The sequence below is a fragment of the Scomber scombrus genome, chromosome 3 (assembly GCF_963691925.1).
Source record: "Scomber scombrus chromosome 3, fScoSco1.1, whole genome shotgun sequence".
NCBI classification, from domain to species: Eukaryota; Metazoa; Chordata; class Actinopteri; order Scombriformes; family Scombridae; genus Scomber; species Scomber scombrus.
In genome coordinates, this window is record NC_084972.1 from 24,767,557 (window position 1) to 24,790,392 (window position 22,836).

The 22,836-nt window shown below is 38.8% G+C and overlaps 1 protein-coding gene across 1 annotated transcript; it reads left to right on the top strand.

Annotated features, from left to right (window-relative positions):
- On the top strand, nt 1–22,574 carry LOC133977592 (vesicle-associated membrane protein-associated protein B/C-like). The gene is made up of 6 exons (XM_062415791.1): nt 1–243; nt 8,767–8,919; nt 15,508–15,611; nt 17,314–17,394; nt 19,034–19,213; nt 20,719–22,574. Exons 1-6 carry the CDS (start codon nt 186–188, stop codon nt 20,872–20,874), a joined length of 732 nt encoding a protein of 243 aa, XP_062271775.1. The 5' UTR covers nt 1–185; the 3' UTR covers nt 20,875–22,574.
- Nucleotides 22,575–22,836: the final 262 nt, after the last annotated feature.

Sequence of the window (22,836 nt, forward strand, 5' to 3'; positions counted from 1 at the left end):
AGTAGCTCGAGTAGCACTACAGGGGGATCGGGGGCTTCAGGAGGATCTGCAGCCAACACACTCATTAAAAAACAACAACAACTCCTCTACAGACTTCTGCAGCACTCAACAAACATCCTATAACACGGGGGTTTACCGACAGGGGACTGGTTGCAGCGCGATAACCCCGCTCCAGCTGTTGGGAGATGGCCAGGCCGGAACAGGTCCTGCTCTTGGAGCCTCCGCACGAACTCAAATTCAGAGGTAGGAGAGGAGGGAGGGGGGAGAGGAGCTGCCTCTACCAGCAGGGGTAGGGGGCAATAAGGAGGGGGGGTTACCAAAGCTGCTGCATGATTTTTTTTCTTTTTTCCCCCTACTAATATCGCCCTCGACTGCAGGTCAAATAGCTCAGGAGCTAGTTAGCTCTCTGGATTAGCTTCCCACTGCTAAGCTAATGCTAGCCAGGGCCGTGTCACACATTTCTCCTGCAGCAGCTAGTGGTTTTTTTTGTGAAGGGTGCAACACATTAAAACATGTGTCCACTAGGAAATTTGCAGTCACATTGCATATGCGACAGACATCTTCCTAAATGTGCAAGCCTTTTTTCATTGCACACAAGCTGCAACATCCTTAGCAGGTGTAGCAGGCTAACATTAGCTCTCTCTCTCTCTCTCTCTCTCTCTCTCTCTCTCTCTCTCTCTCTGTCTCTCTCTCTCTCTCTCTCTCTCTCTCTCTCTCTCTCTCTCTCTCTCTCTCTCTCTCTCTCTCTCTCTCTCTCTCTCTCTCTCTCTCTCTCTCTCTCTCTCTCTCTCTCTCTCTCTCTCTGTGTGATTGGCTGTGTTGGCCAGCCAGCTGTCATTTAATAACTTGACAGCTCACAGGACGGAATAAGTGTGCAACCTCTGCTGCAGGTCATCAGACATGCCCCACTGTCCGTCCTCATCGCCTTTAAGCTTCACTATCGTTTCATTGAGTCTCATTGGCATTGGGGGGGGGGGGGGGGGGGGTGTCACGTTGGTTTAGGCCCAAATAATGTTACATAAACACATATGGTGTTTTCCAACAGATTATAGAGGTCCTGCCACCATTTGACATGTTGCTTTTTTTATTTTCAAGGGTAAGGAGCTAAAGTATTTGGCATTATGTGGGTTTTTTTTAAGGACAGTTGGGGTTAATATACAGTGAAACTTCTCCTTTAATCAGGAGTGAGGTTTGTTGATATCAGCTGTAGAGTCAGTGTTGCCAGTGGTTTTGGTTTCTTTATGCTTGAAAGACAATTACGCTTAAATCACCCAGCAGCAATTAAAATATTAGGGCTGAGTATTGTTTAAAAAATTACAATTCAAGCACCAATCCAAGTACCCTTAAAGTAATATCGATACCAATCGAGTTTTTTCATTCAATACCCATACACAAATGCATTTTGAAAGTCTACCAGACAATTACATGTTGCATTAAACGTTTGCGTTGATTGGCTGTGAGCAAGTTTGTATAGGTAGTCACATTTTCTTGTTCTGGGTCGATACCTTAAAAGTATTGAGTACTGATACCCAGCCCTATAAAATATGCCATTATTTATCATAAAAGCCACCTTTGTTTTGTTGTAATGTGATGCACTACAGCTCCAGGCTTCATCGATTCACACAACAACTGATTTGATAAATCATATTATGGATAAGAGGACAGGTTGGTCAGATTGTGTTTTAAATGATAGATTCACAATAATTCAACTGTAGTTATCTGCCTATATGAACATATTCATATTGTGTGTTCATACCAATCATTAGCTTTTAAGTTCCTCTCCAAATGCGTTTGCAATGTAAATGGCGGGGGACAAAATCCACAGTCATTCATTTAAAAGTTCATCTGAAGATAATATGAGGCTACAGCATTCTGAGTTAGTCAAATCATGCAGATACCTTCCTCAGTTACAGTCTTTGTTGTAAAAATGTCCTTCTTTATGTCTGGATCGGCAGTGTTTTCCTGTTCAGCTGCAGCGGAGGAATTGTAATAAAAAGAGGGAATTTGGCACTAAAAAGACAATAACTTTGGAAGATATTGAATTTATTTGATTAAGTTGGACAGCTTAAGTACATTACCTTCAAAGAAACTTTTAAATGATTTTTTGCACACATTAATGACAGTGGGTTTTATATCTAATCACTTACAGCACAAGTCAATTGTTTGGACACACTTTTTCATTCAACTGAATGGAAAAGTACTTTATCAATGCATCTCTTAATGGCCAGTATGAACAGGATGAATGATTACAGCAATAAAAATATGTGTCAGTGTTCACTTGGGCACCTGATTATTGTTTTAGGGCAGACTTTACTAAACTGTGATGCACCTGAGGCTTTACCTTGTGGTATTCACCATGATTACAGTGTAATAGTAAAAGTATAAAATTAACTGTATTCATTATATTAAGGTGCTTTCATGTGTGAATCACCTGTGTGTTGCGGATAGTAATAAATAATCTTGAGTTGTATCAGACACAGCCTCACAGTGTCAGAGTCCACCGTTAGGCCCGTAAATTGTATTTGAGCTCTAATATACCAGGAAGTCTCCTGATATGTGGAAAATAATGGACAAAGCAGAGTCCGAAAAATGCCACAATACTATTTCCTCCACTGAGTCTGTTATTTTCTATTTTCCACTCTTATAAGATACCTCAGAGTGTATTTTAGTGGTTGCACCATCATGGGCATTTTACCAGAGGCAACGAGAAGTTGTGTTCAAATCATCAGTCATTTTTATAGCTTGTTTTAACCAGTTGTATAGTCCATTTAATTAGTGTGAGTTTAAGAATAAAACTTTCATTATTCTATACTTTCTTTATACATTTGTGAGTATTTACAGCAGGGGTGTCAAATTCATTTTAGTTCAAAGGCCACATACAGCCCAATTTGATCTCATGTGGGCCAGACCAGTAAAACCATTGCATAATAACCTATAAATAATATATAATATATATTATAACTTTACTAGAATAAACCATCTATTCACAAAACACATTAATTTATACTCCAATACTCTGAGATGCAATATCAACAATATTATGTCTCAGTCTGGAACACAGTTTTGTTGTATTGATGATCACAGAAAACGCTTGTTCATAAAGATAAGTTGTCCCAAACATGCACAAACCTGGTAAGAGATACTGATAAAATGTGTCCTAACCCACCGAGGCAAATTTGTCCTTCAAATCTGAATCACGTTACATTATTTCAAGTTGAAAGGCAGGGCATTTTGTTGAAAATTGGAATGTTGGAATTATTATTAGTATTATTTTCATACTTTGCAAAGTTGTACAGTGGGCCGGATTGGACCCAGTTGTATGGTCCATTTAATTAGCATGTATCCGAAGCACTCTTGCTATGGTTACCTGGCATTTAATATATACCTTGTGCACTGGTTCAGATCTGTAGTGATAGTGAAAGTGACTGGTTAAATGATTTAAAACAGGCACATGGCAGCCAATCAGAAACTAGTATTTTAAGTGATGTATAAAGAGTGTAATCAGATGATAAAGTGTTAACCAGACAGAAGGAACTATGTGCAGACTCAGTATATGAGACAATACCACAAATCACATGTCCACACTCAGGACCTAAAGTAATATGTAGGAATTCAGTGTGAAACATCAGGAAATAAAAAAGAGGTCTGTCACGAGTGAGTTCCCTCCAATATGAAGGACTGGAGTTACTCATTTTTAATTCATTTTAATCTTCATCAGAGGTAATATTGACTCTTTTTTTTTTTAAAACACGCCCAGCTCCACTCAGTTTAGCTGCTGTTTTTATAAAGTGTAACCTTGAAAGAAGACAGCGTTAAATATTAGCTCTTCATAATAGTTTTTAACTGCCGTTTGTGGTTCTCGTGAGCTGGACGTGATCCCGAGAAACTCTCAGGAAGTAGTAGATCAGGTGTACAGTAGTCTGTGGCGTGAGTCCTTTTCATTAAAAGCCTTCAGATGTGAAGCCAAGCTTGTGAGGGTCTGACTTTCCTCTCTGTCTTTGCTCAACGGGGAAAGGAAGTGTCAGTTGCTCTGGATGTTTGCTGAACTGAAACTTTATCTTGAATCTGGTGTATGTGCTAATTCTGAAATAGCTCTGTGTTTTCATGCACAGCAAGTGTGCTCTCTCAACTGTGAATGTCCTCACCGCTGTTATAGCTTCTGTAGAGACCTAATATTTCATTTCACCAGAAAGCTTGAAGATATAAATGTTGGATAAATGGGAATTGGTAAAAAAAAAAAAAAATGCAGGGTTCACTGTCAATACTACTACTACTACTACTACTACTACTACTACTACTACTACTACTACTACTACTACTACTAATAATAATAATAATAATGATAACTTTATTTGTATAGCACCTTTCATACAAAAAAAGTAGCTCAAAATCGTGACAATATGCGAGGGTTAAAAGAAACGTAGAAGTGCATCAGTGTGAAGATGACTGATAGAAAAGTGAGTTAAAAGCTAAAGTGAAGCGGTAAGTTTATAGCTTTCCTTTAAAAATGTTTAGCGATAGTGTTTTGTTGTTGTGTTTCTTTAACTGTTGGGTAAGAAGTCATGAGTTGTGCTTTTCCTGAGAATATTTTCTCTTTTTCAGCAGCTTAAAAAAACATCAACAGACCACCAGTGTTTCAAACCGTATAGATTATCCACTAATATATTAGGTCATTATGATGATATTAACAGCTCTTAATGCAGCTGCTACGTTACAGAAACATTGCTCGCAAATAAAATGTGGACTTTTCATTGAAATGGATTGATGTATGAGTGATTTATGAATAATATTTGTTTTATATGATGTTTTAATGATTCCATAAAGTTCCAAAATGAAACTTGGTTCCCGTAAGTCTGACTGATGTAAAATGTGCGGCACTGGCACCGTATTTGCTAGGTTTGGGAAGTCATACTGCGCGTTCGTTCGTCATCATCCCTCAGTTGACCGTGAATTAGCTATGCTGTCTCTGGAGATGCATAACACACAGGTGACTAACATCTGCCAGTTAGATATCTGGACGCATTTTGCAGTAGAGTTTCTGGAGTTTTCTGACAAAAAAAAGAAACTGTTGCCAGAAAATAACTCTGAATACACTGATGTGGTTTTGTGAAGCAGTACTTAGGTGATACTTACTTACATTGGGGATTTGTATGCCTTTTTTCTGTTGTAGTCATGCAAAGAGGCTTTATAACAAACAGATTTACTCCTCTGTTAATGTCATTACCAGTAAAAAAGAAAAGAAATCCTTGCATCAAAGTGGAAATTGTTCACCTCATTCGTCATTTTAGGATGAATCAAAAGGCGAGGTGCTGCGTGCTCTTGTGGTTGTTATTGAATGTGACTGCAATAACTTATATAAAAAAAATAGCCATCTAAATGTAGCCTGGTTCCAGAGCCTTAAAATCACTGCCCACATCTTAGATTTTGTCTGTAACAGCAGACCTGGTGTTGTGCTCACTGATTGTTGTTTCCCAGTTTTGGGGGAGAAAAAACAACCGAGCCATTTAGAGCTATGAATGGGAACCTAATCTTCCTGTGCCAGATAGAGAAAGATAACAGAAAAATTGGCCCAAAATGGCGATGTTGTGTGAATTAGATGTGGCAAAACTGCGCAGACTGTGCGTCTCATGAATCGGCGTATCTCTTCAGTTAAGGTGAAAAACTTTTAACTGCCCGTGGCGCTCGTTGCTTCGTTCCAGAAAGACTGAAAATTGCATTTACTGGACGCCTGTGTCCAGTCCCTACTGATTGCCATGCAGTAAACATCGTTTTCAGTCTCCACGGACGACGCAGTGAGTGCTAGAAGCAGTTTTAAAGTTTTTGAAGTGAGGGGCGAAATAACTGATAACATGAACACAGTGTCAGACTGAATAAACGAGAGAAATGAATTAGCATTTTAGTCTTTTTATTAGGTTATTCTTAATCCATCCATTGAAAATGGACTGTAATTATAAACATTACGGGGCCATATTGTAGTGACATTATTACCTTCTCGTGTGTGTGTGTGTGTGTGTGTGTGTGTGTGTGTGTGTGTGTGTGTGTGTGTGTGTGTGTGTGTGTGTGTGTGTGTGTGTGTGTGTGTGTGTGTGTGTGTGTGTGTGTGTGTGTGTGTGTGTGTGTGTGTGTGTGTGTGTGTGTCTGAGAGTACAGCTGAGGCTGAAGGGAATACAGGGATTTTCAGTTTGTTTAATAACTCTAGCAGAAGTCCTTGAGGAGATTGTAATGGATTTGCAGCCAAGTCGAGGTTTCTGTCTGATTTAAAAACACAGGTAGTGAGCTACCAAAGTGGCTGTGCTCCATACAAATTACTGACTTTGCACAAACTGGGCCCCAGATAGTAAATTGCCAACAAATATGGGTTTCCTATTTGTCTTATGTTGTTTTAGGTTTGAGAACTGCTGCGTTTATAGTCATCAATAGCAGGGATAAATGGGGGGTGATTTGACACAGGCTTTGTGAACTCGCCCACCTTTCCTCCCTCCTTCGTGTCCTCATTTCTCTTTTACTCTCTCAGTTGAACATCACCTTGACCACCCTATAATTTGGAAACCAATACAAATTATTAGGCACAAATTGCACAGAGCTGATGTCGGCTGAGGTTCAAGGCTTTTCAAAGAAGAGCGAGAGGATTGGAAAAAAATATGTAGCCCGGGGTCAGTGAATTAAACAAGACAAAATTAGCCAACCAATTTTCCTGAAAGTTTCAAGCGTAAGTTACACATGCGAAGATAAAAACAGAAACAAAAGTTAAAACGATGATGAATCTGAACAATTTACCTACAGTAAAAACAGGTGTATAAGACACACCTTTAACACTATTTGTTTTAATTTAAAAGTGACTTATCTTATACACCGGTCTGTCCTATTCACCAGTAAAATACAGAGAGGTTAGATCTGCATATGATTATAGGTATGTAAAACAATAACTATAACAACAACTAGAACTTTATGATGTGAGCGTCCACACTTATGAACTACAGCATCCTGTAAACAGCAGTGACAAGCACGCACTGCATGCTCCAGCTGTTTTGGCAGCTAATGAAAATGACTATTGATGACCCGTTAAAGAAGTATTTCACGACACTAGTTGCTGTGATGTTTCAGTATTTACAGACCAAACTGATGTTGAAGTGCGATATGGAAAAGCATGACTCGGGTGCAGTAGTCTATTTGTGCACAGCCGTATAAATATGTAAAGTTGCTGTATTCTTATAAAAGGTTTAATTGAAGCTCATAGCCTAACCTGAACCCGGTCTGAGTTAATATACTGGTCCAAGCAAATCATTACCGGACCATTAACCATTAACCTGACACACTGTTTCAGATGTAATATTTGTGTTTTGATTGTGTTTCAAATAAAAGTAAATTGAGAAAGTTTTGAAGTGTAAACATATGTGTTTATTAATGAATATCTACTGGTGCATCCAATTAAACCAGTCTTTAATAGAAAAGTGTTTTTCCCAGCACGAGACCCCCCAAAATAGACTGCATCTTATACACCGTTTTTTACGGTAAATAAAAAACACTGACAGTCTCACACAAACACTTCACCTTCACTCACCTTTGAGATTTGGCAGACTGGCTGTTTTTCCGATGAGGCTTTTTATTGTTAGTTTTTCTGCATTATTGACGGATCCGTGCAGCTTAATGCATCTGGCCTTGCAAGGAGCCTCCGAGATGTGGTCTGCATCAACAATGATTGCTGTAATTAGTTAAAGCCGGACTGCATCAGCTATTCTGATTATGCAGTAGAGGAAGCGTGTGATTTATGGATTTATACACACAGGGTTCAACTCTTTAAAGCTTTTGCTAAATTGACACTACAATGGTGTTTCTTAATAAAAAGGACAAAGTAGATGTCAGGGGTAGTTATCGATGCAGAGAGTAAAGTAAGTTGAAAAAGGATGGTTTAGTTTGCATTCTTGACAGATCACAATGCAACGAATAGTGCTGCCATACTCACAAATAGTCCAATGTCAACAGTGCGGGTTACTGAGATGGCAATATTTTGGATTTTAATGTGAGAAACAAACTGGATTTATTTATCTTGAGTGCACCTCCCAGTCAAACGTATTAAAAAAACCTGCATTAGTTTAAACTGGCAGAAAAAAGCATGTTTATTCAAATGTCAAATCAAATAATGAAAATATGTGGCAGAGGGTCCAAATTGTGGGAAGTAGACTGAGTTTGTTATAATTAAAGTCACATCGAGTTAGACTTTGAATGATCACATTTAAATGTGTTAGCATACCTGTCACATATTTTTAATAGGCTTAACTCACTGGTTTTTCACTCTCCTAACTTATTTTAACATTCCCATGGCTTTAATAAGCTCTGATTGGCCAGTTTCTACTGTCTATATACAATATAACTGTGTGTTTTTGGGAAAATCAGTGTTAAATATAGCACATTTTGAATCTGAAACTGGTCCTCTACTGTGGTGAAAATGTTTCAATATTCATGGTAGAATATATCAGAACAAAATATTCACAGTTTCCACATGACACTTTTATGCCAGTGGCAGTTTATTCTCCATCAGCCTTTTTACAAACATTATCCAAATATTATGCTTGACATTTACTGTGACTTATATAGTTCTCTCTTTGCCCCAAGATATTTAGATTATCCTTTTGTTCAGTTGTTATCTCTATTATATCAGTCTCTAGAGGATATAAGACAACAGACTTATCAGAAACAGATTTTTTAAAGTGTTTGTGTCGTCTCCCTTCTTCTTCTCTTTCTTCTTTTTCTTCTTCTTCTTCTCAGGTCCGTTCTCAGACGTGGTCACCACAAATCTCAAGCTCGCCAACCCTACAGACAGGAATGTGTGTTTCAAGGTGAAGACGACAGCGCCGCGCCGGTACTGTGTGCGGCCAAACAGTGGAATCATCGATGCAGGCACTTCAATCAACGTCTCAGGTGATGAATGAATGAATGAATGAGTGGAATAAGGAGCCAAACTTAAGTAAGCTAGAAGCGTACTATATTTACATACTCTTTTATAGGCCTGTCACAATAATTACATTATCGACTTATCGTACATTAACCTAATTATCAATGTCATCATGTCTATATATCAACTTATTGTATGATGCGAGTGGCGCTGCTAATATGGAATTAAAGGTAAATAACTCTGTACCGGCTAATAATGGCAGTCTGTGTTTTTACAGAAGCGTATCGCCCACTCTCCAATCCCACCCCCTGCCCCCTTGCATTACTACGCTATTATAATATCATCATATCAGTGGTATAAAATGATCTTCAAATGACAATAATATTGCTTATCGCGATTATTTCAGTGATAATATGTCGTCGAACAAAAGTAGTTATCGTGACAGGCCGACTCTTTTACATGATGTGGAGAAACTACTAGTTCCGAAACAATGAGTCGATCACACAAGAGCATTTACTCTTTGATCTCATTAAATTACCAAACATTTGCTGCACCTTTGTCTGCATGCATCCGGGTGTTTTGACTTTAAGGTGGTAAAATCTGATGAGCATTTGTTGTTTTTGGACTTCAAATTTAATAATCATCATTTGCTGCAGCTATAGTCACTACAGCGCAGTGACTTATATATACTTAATATCTGAGTATCTTTGGCTTTGTTTTTCATTTGTATCTTGGATATAATTGTTGTTGAGATTAGCTCTTTTTTTTCCATAAACACCTCTGATACTCCTTTTGTTGTTACCAAGTATTCCCCCGTCTCTTTCGCTGCAGTCTCTTCCCGGCAGACCTCATTTCCAACCATCCACTTTGAGGGAGACAGGTACAGGGTAGTGTTTCCAGACTAGACTGTGCCACCTCTGCCATTTACAGCCAAAGACTCATTTTACAACCTACCCGATCTGGTGTCGACAACTGCAAACTGTGTCACTGGGGCCGGCAGTCAGCAGCGGGCAACATATCAGCACAATCCCCCTGTGTCAGTTGTCATCAGTTTTCACCCATGTTAGACTGAGAAAGGTCACAGGTTTGAGTCCCATAAGGAGATAGATTTTCTGAGAATGTAGTCACTATATGGAAACCCTATAAGCACGGTCTGTAACCTCTTTATGTCCAATCTGTCTTCAGGGAGAATTCAAGCCTGCATTGTGTAATCAAAGCAGTGCACTTAACAGGCTAACAAGGAGTTGTAGCTTCTTATCTAGTAGGAAATGTGCTTGTAAATTGAACACACATATGTTAAAGTCCCACACCCCATAGTAAACTTATGTATTTTTTTATTTTATTTTAACTTAGTGCACATAAGAGGAAAAATACACACATAACACAAGAAATATACATAATACATGCAGAACATTGAGATCAGGAAATGAGAACAATAACTAACAAAAAAAGAAATGTGCAGGAGGAGCCAATGAAACCCTGAGGGCTCATTAGGTGGCCCTCCTATTGTGAGACATACAACATAAAAACCCACTACACCACCCAGAGGATTTAACTTATTTTGGTAGAACAGACTTCTTTCAAGACCATGTGGGCGTGAACACTGTGTGTGACTGAAATCTCCCTGTCTCGCCTGAGGTTATGGGCTTATAGGCGGAGACCAGCTACACCTTTATCAGTGGTAAAGCCCCCAAAACTGGCACAGTATCGGTTTGGTTTTCACTCCATGTCAGTTCAATATGCAAAATGGCACAAGCTTATTTGGACTTGAATAACGTTTAAAAAAAATTATAATTCTGTACATACTTACATTGTAGACAATACATACTAAAAAACATATTTCACATGTCTAGTTTTATCTAAACCACTAAGCTGCTGTACTTTCTCTGCAAACACTTTAAAGCTGTGAAAAGATTAAGTTAAAGATTTTTCCAGAGTATCTCCTCTACCTGCTGCTGTTTGACTACCAGCTGATAGAGATTCACTTCATTCCTGCTGCCTCATAATGCACCTGCTCTCCATTTAGACAGGTTTCCTCGTCTTGCCCCTCTTGTATGATTGGCATGGCCAAATGGAGAGCACAGCTATACTTATTACTACATGTCGGGTGTCCTCATGTAAGCCCCAGCATATTTCTGACCACCTTCAACATGAGCACACGTCTAATGACCGAAGCCTAAATGGATTATTGTCTCGCTTTTGCCACAGTAATGTTATAATATATTTTATAAACTGCATTAAAGTGAACTGAACACACCACACAGCTGAGTGGAATAAACATAACTTGGTTGTCGTACCAATATTGCAAATAAGAAAATGTTCTTGTGTGTAAAAAGAGAAATAGTCATTCCTAAAATAAGATTACTGAGTTATTTAGGCAGAAGTATTGTCATGTTATGTTCTCTTATGTCTATATTAGCCAGCTATAGTCTTTAAATAACTTATTTTATTCTTTGTTTAACTTGTTTTCTTTATTGAAATCATTTTTTTAAATAAAAAACAGCACAAAATCTGCATAGACATCCACTTGCATTGGTGTAGGTAGGAGGGAGCCGTCTGCCACAGGATACCTACCAGTCCATTTGCTGGCCAAGCTGATGATACACACAGAGCTTTTGAAGCTCAACCAAGCTGTAACTGTATATGTATTAAACGTAGCCTTGACCGCAGGAATGTTGCTGAGGCTTGATTGGTGTTATGTAGCATCCAGTGGAGAAAAAAAAAGTGCTGCGAATGTTTCAAAAAACTCCCTGTGTCCACAAATAATTGAGTTTCTTGTGGGAATATGTCAAAAGTTGTGTTTTCGTCTGACATACTGAGGACATGTTAACATTCCCAGGGAGGTAGAAAGCAAAATAACACACCACAATATAAAATAACATCTCTTTTGTTGCAGTTATCTGAATTAGCGTCATTAGCTTTTTTCTTCACTCATTTTCACTGTGCCTGTTTTATGAAAAGACAGCAAACGGACTCTGTGTCCTTAACTGACATCTGAGCCCGAATTAATAAAACATCTCTGTTCATATGCAACACACGAGGTCTCTTCCAATATTAACAAGCCACGTTAGATATTTTACCCACCAGCTACGTTCTTATAACAGAAGTCGACCTCTAGCTGATGCCTTCAAATGAGTGATGCATTCAAGTGCAAGTGATTTGTGTGTTATTTCCCCACCCTGAAATAGTCTTACTGCTGTATAGCCAGTATTTTTATTTTTTATTTTTTTTTAAACTTTTTGAATAATATTGAATAAGATGTACCCAGGGGAGTACAATCATGAATGTGAGATCCTGCTACCCGGAGAGGCTGGAATATCAATACGTTTTATGAGAGTTAACTCTTACATCCTGGTGAGTTTTTCCCTCCAGGCTCGTATCTCAACAGCTCCGATTTACTTCACAGCCCCCCCCCCCCAACCGCTCCCACGCCATTTTGTCTCAGTAAGTTTGCTGATCTTTGACCGGGGTTGTGTGTTGAGTAATATATAGAAGTACGTGGCTGGGGAGCAACCTATGACGTAATGCCTCTATGAATCGTTGTGAAAGGGGTCGGTGTTAGAGACAGAGGTGTAACACTGAGCCGTGTGGTGTCATGTGTCATATCATATCTCGTTTCATATTGTATTGTGTTGTAACATTTAAAGGAAGGCTTACACAGTTACCTCGTATCTCTTATCAGTGCTATGCTGTGTTTATAAAGATACATTATTCACTGTCCCTGTCACAACATGTTTTTCTTGTTTTTTCTTTTTCTGTTTTCTTTTTTGTTATATTGTCAAACAGATTTTTGTTCTTCTGCGAAGAATCCACTTAAAATAGGTCAGACTAATACTGAAGACACAAATATTGTACTTTTATTAAAGCTGCATGACATAATACTTAGAAAATGGAAATATAAGGTGCTGTCTATGCACTGGTTGGTTGTAATCATGACTGTGTTTTGTTGTGTTTTTTAATGCAACTGAGTCATTATTTTTGTCAATCATGAAACCCATAGTCATAGAATGGAGCTGATCTGATGATTAATTAATTATTGAAATCATTTTTACAGAAAAAGCCAAACTTTCTCTCATTTCAGCCTCTTAAATGTGAAGATTTTCTGCTTATTTCTGTTTTATATGATTGTAAATTGAATATTTTGGAGATTTTTTAATATTGGTGAAGACAAAACAAGACCTGAAAATGCCACTTGGGGCTCCAGATAATTATGATGAGCACTTTAAAATATTCCCCAATATTTTATCAGCCAAACAGTAATTCATATTAATTAATTAATTAATTAATTAATTAATTAATAAATATAAATAAATAACAGGAAGTTGCAGCCCAACTTCTGAGAATGATCTTATTATTTTGTGTATGTGTGGTCATCATTCAAATTTTAGTGTTTTTCATATTTGGAAAATATGTGCATGGTTGTGTTGGTAATGAAGGAACAGAAAGCATGGGTGTAGCTCTGTAAGCACTTCAAAGTAAATAGTTAGTGGTAATTCTGTGGTGGGCATCTTGTCTGAAGGGACACAATTAATTAGCGACAGGAAAGGAAAGTTTTCTTACCTCCCTTCCTCACCCCGCTAATGGTTCCATTCATCATCAACTAGCAGGCGGGCGATTACCATCCTGCTTGACTGTGTTGACTACAATTAGCCTCTGTGAGTTTTATAAATGATTGCCCGGCGTGAAGTAAGACTACTAAATCATGCCATTAGCAGAAATAGCTTTTTGTTAAGGTGTGTTCAAAGGCTGCAGATCAAAGATGATTTAAATCACTTTTACCCTCCACTGTAGCTATGTTATTTTCCGTCTCGGTATTTGGCTAAAGGCCTTTTTATGTTATGCAGCTTTGCTCAAAGAACTCACATGCTTTCCTGCCTCCATTCTCCAGTATTGTCCCCTTGGACCGAAGGTAGATTGCCGTGCAAATTGGGCCTGACTGAAACAGGACGTTCTCAATCTGTTCATGCCGTCTGTTTCTGATTTGCGATATTGAACTGCCCTGATTGCTGTAATGCTGCACTACATCTCTGAGGTTTTCTACTCTAGGGAGAATTGGCATGTGCCATATATGAAAACCATCCTGATAGGTACGCTGGCTTTGAAATTAGAGGTCATTTGTTTTGCTGGTGGAAGCCGGGGAAAAAAAACAAAAAAAACGCAGGCATTTTAGACAAAGTTGGTACTGATGTCAAAATATGTCTCTTAAATAACACCCTGATTTAAAACCGTTATCAAAAAGATCACCCAACAATAACTATTTTATCCCCTCAGCTCTTCCAGACCTCAACACTGACATAAGAAAGTGATCATTGTAAATCACTGTTACAGCTTTAAAATACGTTTCAGTCACTGGAATGACATCAAATAACACTCCACTGACTGAGTGGACTGATGTGGTGATGGGTTAAAGTCGTAAGCCAACGCTACACCTGCTTTTTGTTAGAGGGATATGTAATGTTAAGAAAGAGAGAGAAAAAAAACAGGGTTGGAAGCTGTTAGAAAGACCCCCTGGGTATTTGTAGATCTGTCAATGTTTCGCTGTCATGGTAACACAAACGCAGAAATAAATCATCTCCACCACTTTTTCCGAGCAGCAGGGGCGAACCCAGAACTTTGAAGACGTGGAGGCCCCTACTTTGCTGTTTGACAAATACACAGGGTATTTGATATTCAGTAATTCTTCTTTAATCCGAGGAGTGAAGACGTAGTTGAGGAAGAGAGAGAGAGAGAGAGAAATGGAAAATTGCTGACGAAAAGAAGTAAAGGATTTCCATAAGTGTTGGGGTTTTTTTATTTATTTTTTTTATTTCTGTGTTTAACCCACAAGTCATATTATGTCCCTGCTTGTCTGCTGTAGTCTGGATTTTACTGACGAAGACACTTAAATACGTCTCTTTAATTGACACGTTCTCCTGACGACGACAAACGAGGATAAAGTTGAAAAATAACGCGGAAATAAAACTGAGGGAGTCATAACAAAACAAAATGGTGTTACTAACCCAACGTGGACGGTTTCCTGTTCACATAATGTTCCGGGATGCAACCTTTGTCGCTCATCTGCCTCATTTCTCAGTAACTCTATCACTTTCTTTTTTTTTTCAATAACTCTGAATTTGCAGTTAACAAAAAGGAAATAAACTATTTTAAACTATGTGGCCTTGTAAAGTCGCTGTGTGTTATAGTCAATAGTGATTTCAATTTTGACCTCATGAAACCTCTCGAATCACAGCTCAGTCTTTTATGGCTTGTGACTGAGGAAGCACCGATCCAACAAATACTGATCTGATATCTTTGCCCCCCTCCTCAAATTTAAAACTGTGTATGTCAATGTGTTGGGTTATTTGTATGTTGAGTAACATAAAACTGTTCCATTAAAACATGACGACACCTCAGATTTATCTTGTGTATGTAAAAGGTTTCATAATAAAACAAGCTTACAGATCCGACACCTTTGCTCTCTTTTTTTTCTTTTTAGCTTTCTTTTAAAATATATTTTCATAACAGCAATGAAAAAATACAGCTTGAGACAAAACATCTTATCCTTGTGTGTATGTGTGTGAAGGATAAATGTCTTCCTGCCTTTGCTGACACTTTGCTGTCATTTTGTGTTTCAGTTATGCTTCAGCCTTTTGACTATGACCCCAATGAGAAGAGCAAACACAAGTTCATGGTCCAGTCCATGCTAGCACCCCCTGACATGACGGACATGGAGGGCGTGGTGAGTGTGTCCCATCTTCACTCACAGTGCTTTTTAAAACAAACATTGCATTTTATACAGATGTGACACAGTCGCTCATACAGGCGGTCATGTATGATTAACGCTGCTCTTAATAGCACAGAAAACACATCCATTGAATTAAAATGTAAGGAGAGAGGACAACTCCCAGCCTGTTTCACAGTGAGCTCAGTGAAAACACTGTGTGTGGTCTGAAAGTCATCTTTACAATCACTGGCCAGCACACATGTAGTAAATCATCTTAAACATGCCAGCAAGTGTCTTGAGGGTTTGCTATGATATTGTGATACACACACACAGGCAACGTGAGCGACGGTTACAAGAGACAGTGTGCTGCTGAGGCAGAGCCCGAACCCCAGCCGGTTATTGTGTAAGCCTGTGACTGTAACCAAGGTTAGACTTGAAAGTAGAGTTTTGAGGTGGGGTTGTAAGAAGAGCACAACATAGCGAGACTGCACTTCTTCTGTTAGTCAGCGTCTGTCCATTGTTGTTTCACGCGAGATGTGGAGTCGGGGAACAATGGACAGAGCAGATCTCTCTGATATAACAGTCCAGCTGTTTATAAAAATGTTAAAAATGATAAGTTAAATAAGAGCAGCCACAGCCTGAATGAGTAGTAGAGAAATAAGTATAAGAAGAAAGCGATGCTCACAGACACACTGCCATCCCTACTTATTACAAATTCATTATTTAAAGTGTATTCATGTAATGCCATGGAAAGCTTAACTGTCACTTTTCCTCAAAATAAATTTCCATTCGGGTTAGGAATTCAAACCGGCATCTTTGGGATTACATTACGAGCCTATTTAGGGATTTTTGTTAACTTTGGGCTGCTGCCAGTTTGAACCACTGGAGACTTGTCAAATATATGTTTGACCCCTTTGACAGCCTTACAGGCACCAACACATTCTGAAAAGTAATTCAATTAGCGTGAATACTTCTCACACTTATTGACGAATAAAACACGCATATGCATACTCGCTACAAACTCGCTCATTATCTTAAATTTCCCTGTCAGTATCCATAGAAAACATAGTTTAACAGGGACACACTTTGCTAAGCATGAAGTTCTTTAAACATCAAACAAAACAGTTCAAATCAATGTTTTTCCTAAACTATGATGACAGGCGAGAGAAAGACATATTGGCCATTAAGTAATAAATACAATACTGTTTTTATTGGAGCCAGACATTGTTGAAATCTATTTATTTTATTATCTTTTATGACCCAAGTTAATGCTCTCTGATATTTTGCAGGAATGTGTCTATTTTTATTTATTTGTTTTAGAGATTTTACAAAACAGATATCAGCATATATTTTAATTTATTTCACTTATTTATGTTCCTCAAGAATCAAACAGACAGACAAATGAAAACCCTATGTGGCCTCAGCCTCAAACCCAGTGACAACAGGAGGTTATCTGAGCTTTCTGTCCTCGGTTTAAGAGCCATTATCTACAGACAGCCACCTCCTTACACTCGCTTTATTGCTCTCGCTCTGTCAGTCTTTTATTTCCTTGCCTTTATTCTCTTTATTTATTTAATACACAGTACGCATATCAGTGTAACACACTGTAACATAGAAAGATAGATTCATGAATGTTAATGACTTTGGATTTTTCAATGACTGTTGATTGAATAAATTAATAATGTGTCTCTTTATTCATGTCCTTCTGTCTCTCCAGTGGAAGGAAGCTAAGCCTGAAGAGCTAATGGACTCAAAGCTGAGGTGTGTTTTTGAGATGCCAGCGGAGAACGAAAAGACGGTAAGCACACACTGTTTATCCCCTATTCTCCTAACCTCACTCTGTCAGTTTTTATTGTCACTACAAATTAGATAATGAAGTTATTTAAGGGAAATATACATCTTATTACTTCCTTTAGCCTTTCTCAGTATCCAATTTCCTTAAAATCAGAAAAACAAAATGCAAATGAATGTGCATTTCCATCCACTACTGTTATGTGAATATTAAGATTTGGGCTCATGTTGAACATTTTGATGGCACTAATTCTCCATTAGGGCGCCATTTATGATGTAATTAAAAGAGCGCGAGTCAAAACCTCAAACAATCAAAATGAAGTGGAAAAACATGATCAATTTGAATAGGATTACAGTCTCCTCATCGAAACCTCAAATTAGTGGATGGAAACGCACATAATGTATTTTTAATTATCTGTGTGTCATCCATGACAAAACATAACAAAATGCAGCAGTGTTTAGTAATTAAAACTTGAGTATATTCATTTTAGGTTACTTTGTACTTTTAATACAGACATTCAGAGGCAATTGTTGTAGTTTTGACCACATTTATCTGATAGTTATTGTTATGAGTAACTTTGCAGGTAAAGATTTTACACACAAAACACATGAACACATCATCGGATTAAAATACAAAGCTTTATTATACATTAAAATACCTCTAACAGTCTAAAATAGTTCATTTGCTTCACCTCCAGCAGCTACATTAGATTCAGTAATAATCAAATATTATGGAGTGTAATACAGACAAGTTTGAAGGAAAGATCTTTACTCATGATGTCATATTTTTACAGTGTGATTTGACATTTTTACTTTGATAAAAGGATCTGAATACTTTTTTTAATGTAGCACTGACAGAGTTGCACAGTTAATTGCTTCAACACTTTACTTGTTAATGTTTCTCCTAAGAAGGAACTGCGTTATTCGTAAAGGATGACATGTTTATTGTTCTTGTTGTTTTTTCATCTTCCACCACCCCTCTCCTTTTACCTGCCTTCTCTCTTCCTCATCCTCAATATCTCTTTTTTTTTTGGTTATTCTCTCACTCTTAAGCCCTTTCTCCATCTTGTCCCACTTTCCTCCGACTCCAGCTGTCTCTCCCTGTCACTCTCACACTCACAGGCATCAGCAGCTCTTCAGAGGGCCACTTTGTTCATTCTCCCATGCAGTTTTATTATTGTTGTGATTTTTCTCAGACCCCACACAGCTGTAGAGATGTTATCTCGTCATGATATGAGCTGATTGTACCGGCTTCACAGACAGCAGGAGGCAAAAGGATCTGTGGTAGTTGTTTTCAGTTCATTATGAGCTGTGCTATACAGACACATGGCTCCCAGTCAGCACTGAGCACCACAGAGTCCGTTTGACAGACATAATGCTGATAGAAACCAGCTTGATCCACTTATGAAAGGCACCCCTGGGTGAACTCTACCATAAACGTAGACATAGGAGGCTTGAGAAGAGACTCTGTGTTCCTGCACGGCTGTGAGCATGCATACATACTGCATATGAAAATCTAAAAGTCCCCAAATGTAAACAGAAAAATTTCATCCATGTGCCAGCCGTCTCACAGAAACGCCATGGAAACATTATACTAGCAACAGTCTTATTGCGTTATGTCTTTTCCCCCTGTAACCCACTTACAGCATGACATGGAGTCCAACAAGATGATGTCGTCCAGCTTGCTGAAGTCAGAGTCCTCCGTGTTGCCTCCAAAGTCTATGAGCTCCACCCTTGATGACGGAGAGGTAAAGAAGATCATGGAGGAGTGTAAGAGGCTGCAGATGGAGGCTCAGAGGCTACGGGAAGAAAACAAACAGATCAGGGTGAGTGAGATGACTCGATGACCAGAATCAGTATATTTTTTTTTTTCCCATGACAGCAGCGTTCAAGACTCAGGAATCACTGCAGTCTCACAGAAAATAAGGGCGGTTCAGGGTTGATGATACATGTCCAGCTGCTCAACACAACAACTTTAAGCTCACTTTAATTTTTGCTGACATTGCAGTGTGATCGATCAATCACCTGCTGAGCTGTCATCTTATCAATTAAGTTACTGAATGATGGTTTAAACAGGCGCCTCATTTATTAATATTCCTTTTCTGCCAAGTCTTATTTGTTAGATGTCACTTAATCTTGCACAGCGGACATTTAAAGCATAATAAAAAGAGTATTTTAGTTCATAAAAGAATTAAATAAATTCTTCTGAACATAGCAGAGGCACTGTTATATTTAAGTCAGGCTGTGCACATCTACTAGAAAAGGCTGCAGAAAACTCTTGTATGTGCCCTCAAATGTTGTATAGATTCACTTTAAAGTCATTATATTGAAATGGGTAACAAAAAACACTAAAAACAACCATTATTGCTTGGGCGTATTGGAATACTAATATTAATGTGGGAAATAGTGAACTGGTCAGACTTGTAACACATGGTTTAGTTCAGAAAACCAATCTAGTTTCAGGCTTACATCAAAAATGGGAAGGAAATGTTCCTCCACCGACTGAATAATGAAACCCACATCTCCTTATCAAAATTAAGGGATGACATCACCTAACGTCCAGAGTCACATATGTGTTTCCTGATTATTTTCGTACTGATTGATGATTTAGCAAATTAAGTGGAAAATTCGAGTCAGTTGTGCGTCCAAATGTCGTTGCGGTGTCCTCCGCCCCCTTTGTTGTATTTAAACAGAGACAGTAAATCAAGATTGAGGTTTGCATTAAAAGCAGCTGCTTAGATGGACGTAATCAGCGTCAGACCTCAGCGTTCACTTCTGCAGAATCAATGAGTGTGCCATCAATCACTACGATCAATGAAGTAAGCTTTATAATTGGGTTTTTATAAAGGTTCGGATATGTCACACACAAAAAGCGGGCACAGAAAACCCACAGACCTCCCCCCCAACGTTCCCCCAAAACACCACCACCACCTCCCCTTTAACTTCTTGCCAGAGGCAGAACGACTGTTGGCTGCTCCTGCGGCTGAGATTAAACTAACAGAGAGCCCCCCACCCGCTGCTGGGAAATGAAATGTGTTAAAGCCTGGCGCCTTTTGAGGTCCTCGGGGGATTGGGTCAGATGACGATTTCAGCAGATCCCGTTTCTTTGAGCTAATAAATAAATACCGCCTTATCTTATTGACTGATTGACAAACTGATTGTCTTTTTCTTTCTCCATGTTGTCCTTGTCTTGTGTTTCGATTTTCTTCTTCTTCTTTCCCTTTCTTTACGTCTCCATATCTCACCCCTCTCCTACACACTCCCTTTCATCACCTCTCAATTTCTTCTTTTACCCCCTTCCACCTTTTCCTCTTTTTATCACCGTTTTCAGGAGGACGACGGCTTGCGGATGAGGAAGAGCAACGTGATGTCATCTCAGCACTCATCAGTTGGCATGAAAAGAGAGGAGGGGTTGAGCGCCCGCATGATGGCCCTCATCGTGCTCTTCTTTGTCGTGGGCCTCATCGTGGGCAAGTTGGTCTTGTAGAGCGCGGCCCAGTTCGGTTGTCGGTTGCAGCATGCTTTTCGGGGGATGAAAAACAAACACGGGGGATCTGGGATTTTGGATCAGAAATGCCATATCCGCTGGGTGGTAGAGGGTGGGGGTGGTACTAGTTTTGATTCAGTCTCATTTATGTAAAAAAATTCAAAGGTAATGTATGAGGGGAAAAAAAACAGAAAAAATATTCATCATCTTATGAACAAACCTACTGTTACAGGTCTTGCCTCTACGTAATCATCACATAATCATTCTGGCCCTCTTCCCAAAAGTTTCATGTATACAGATGACTGTGGTTCTGTGGGGTGGGGGGTAATGGAAACATGATTTAATGCTAGTGATTCAGACCAATGGATTTTTTAACACCGGCGAGATAGTGTTGGTGCGATTGAGTCAGTTTGCAAATGTGCGAATGTCATTTTAGTGCATTATTAGTGTTGTTTCTTTTCTAAATGACGGAGGCCAGAGCCTATGTATATGTATACGTAATCCCCCCGCCCCCCGTCCTCCACCTCCACTGTACAGTATATCCAGGTGTTCCTTCCAGCTAAACCCCCTTTAAGGAAGGAATGTACCAGAGAGATGATCCAGACAGTCGGGGTTACACACAGGGCTATCAAACTGACTCTTCAATCAGAGGCGTTGTAAAAAAAATCTGCGTGTCTTTGATTGTAGAACAACCTTGATCAGTGTATGAAACACTAGACCATAGGTATTTTCTTTCCATGTGTCCTTTTTTTTCTTTTTTTTTTCTTTTCATTTTACCTTATTCCCATCACCTGTCACTCAGTGCTCACCACATCCCCAAGGTGTCAGAGGGGGATGTTTGATTGCATGCGTTCACACAGTGTTGCATTTGGACTTTTGAATCTAATTTAATTGCTTTTATAATGGTGATAATAATAATGTCATTTGGCTGTAGGTTGCACAACTACATTTTCAGATTTTCTCTCTCTCTCTTTCTCTCTCTCTCTTTTGTGTTTTATTGCATTTTTATGATTTTAAAGTAAATTGTTGTTAGGGTTTAAAGCATTTAAGAATATTGCAGCTATCTGAAATGAGCTCCAGATTTCTAGGATTTGATCATTTTTCTGTAAATGTTCTCCAGATGAAAGCCTTGCCTTGTGACCTGTTTGGGCAAGTTATTCTCAGGCCAAGATGGAGGTAGATATAGATATAGATATATATATAAAATTCATTTGCATATACATACACACACACACACACACACACACACACACACACATAAAGCATGCATACATACAGTGAAAAACCACAAATGGACAGAAGGTGCATGTAGAGGCAAACGGTTATGTGTTTCCCAGACAACATCGACAACCCCTAAGCTCCTGTTTCAGCGTCCTAACAAAGAGACCTTAGTCTTTTCCAGCTCTTTTTTGTTTTCTCATATTTTCCTACTGAGCCATGCATTTGTTGACATTGTGTTTTGATTGGGGCAAATGTATGTCAGAGATCAACTGAGTGTTTTAAGCTGCATGCTCCAGCTCTCTCCACTGCTGGTGAGCTTGCCTTTTTTTTCTTTTTGTTGTTTTTTTTCACTCCACTTCACTTGCAGGCCTGTGTTCAGTTTTGGTGTTTGTTCAGCATTTATCCACTGCTTATTAATGTTATATCCTCACTGCGTTTTAAAAGTTGTGTTCATTTTTAATACACTAAGGTTAAGAGTGTCTCCTTTTGATTTTCCTGCAGCATACAACATTTATTTAATTTTTTTTTCTCAAGTGAGAGTGTGTGTGTGTTTGTGTGAGGGGGAGGGGGAGGGGGAGCATACACCCTAGCTTTAGCCTTGAGGGACCACATGATGACATTGTACTGTTCGAGAGCCGATGGTTATATTTGGTCAAAAACAAACAACTATACTCTGAAATTGTTTCATCTCCAAATTTGCATATTGAAGAAGACAAAAAAAAGCAGTGGAGACTCACTCTA

Bases quoted from the DNA above. Each gene is read 5' to 3' on its own strand.
- LOC133977592 (XM_062415791.1), top strand. From the start codon at position 186: ATGGCCAGGCCGGAACAGGTCCTGCTCTTGGAGCCTCCGCACGAACTC. The intron at 8,920-15,507 runs GTGATGAATGAA...TTTGTGTTTCAG, and splicing joins CACTTCAATCAACGTCTCAG to TTATGCTTCAGCCTTTTGAC. The intron at 15,612-17,313 runs GTGAGTGTGTCC...CTGTCTCTCCAG, and splicing joins TGACGGACATGGAGGGCGTG to TGGAAGGAAGCTAAGCCTGA.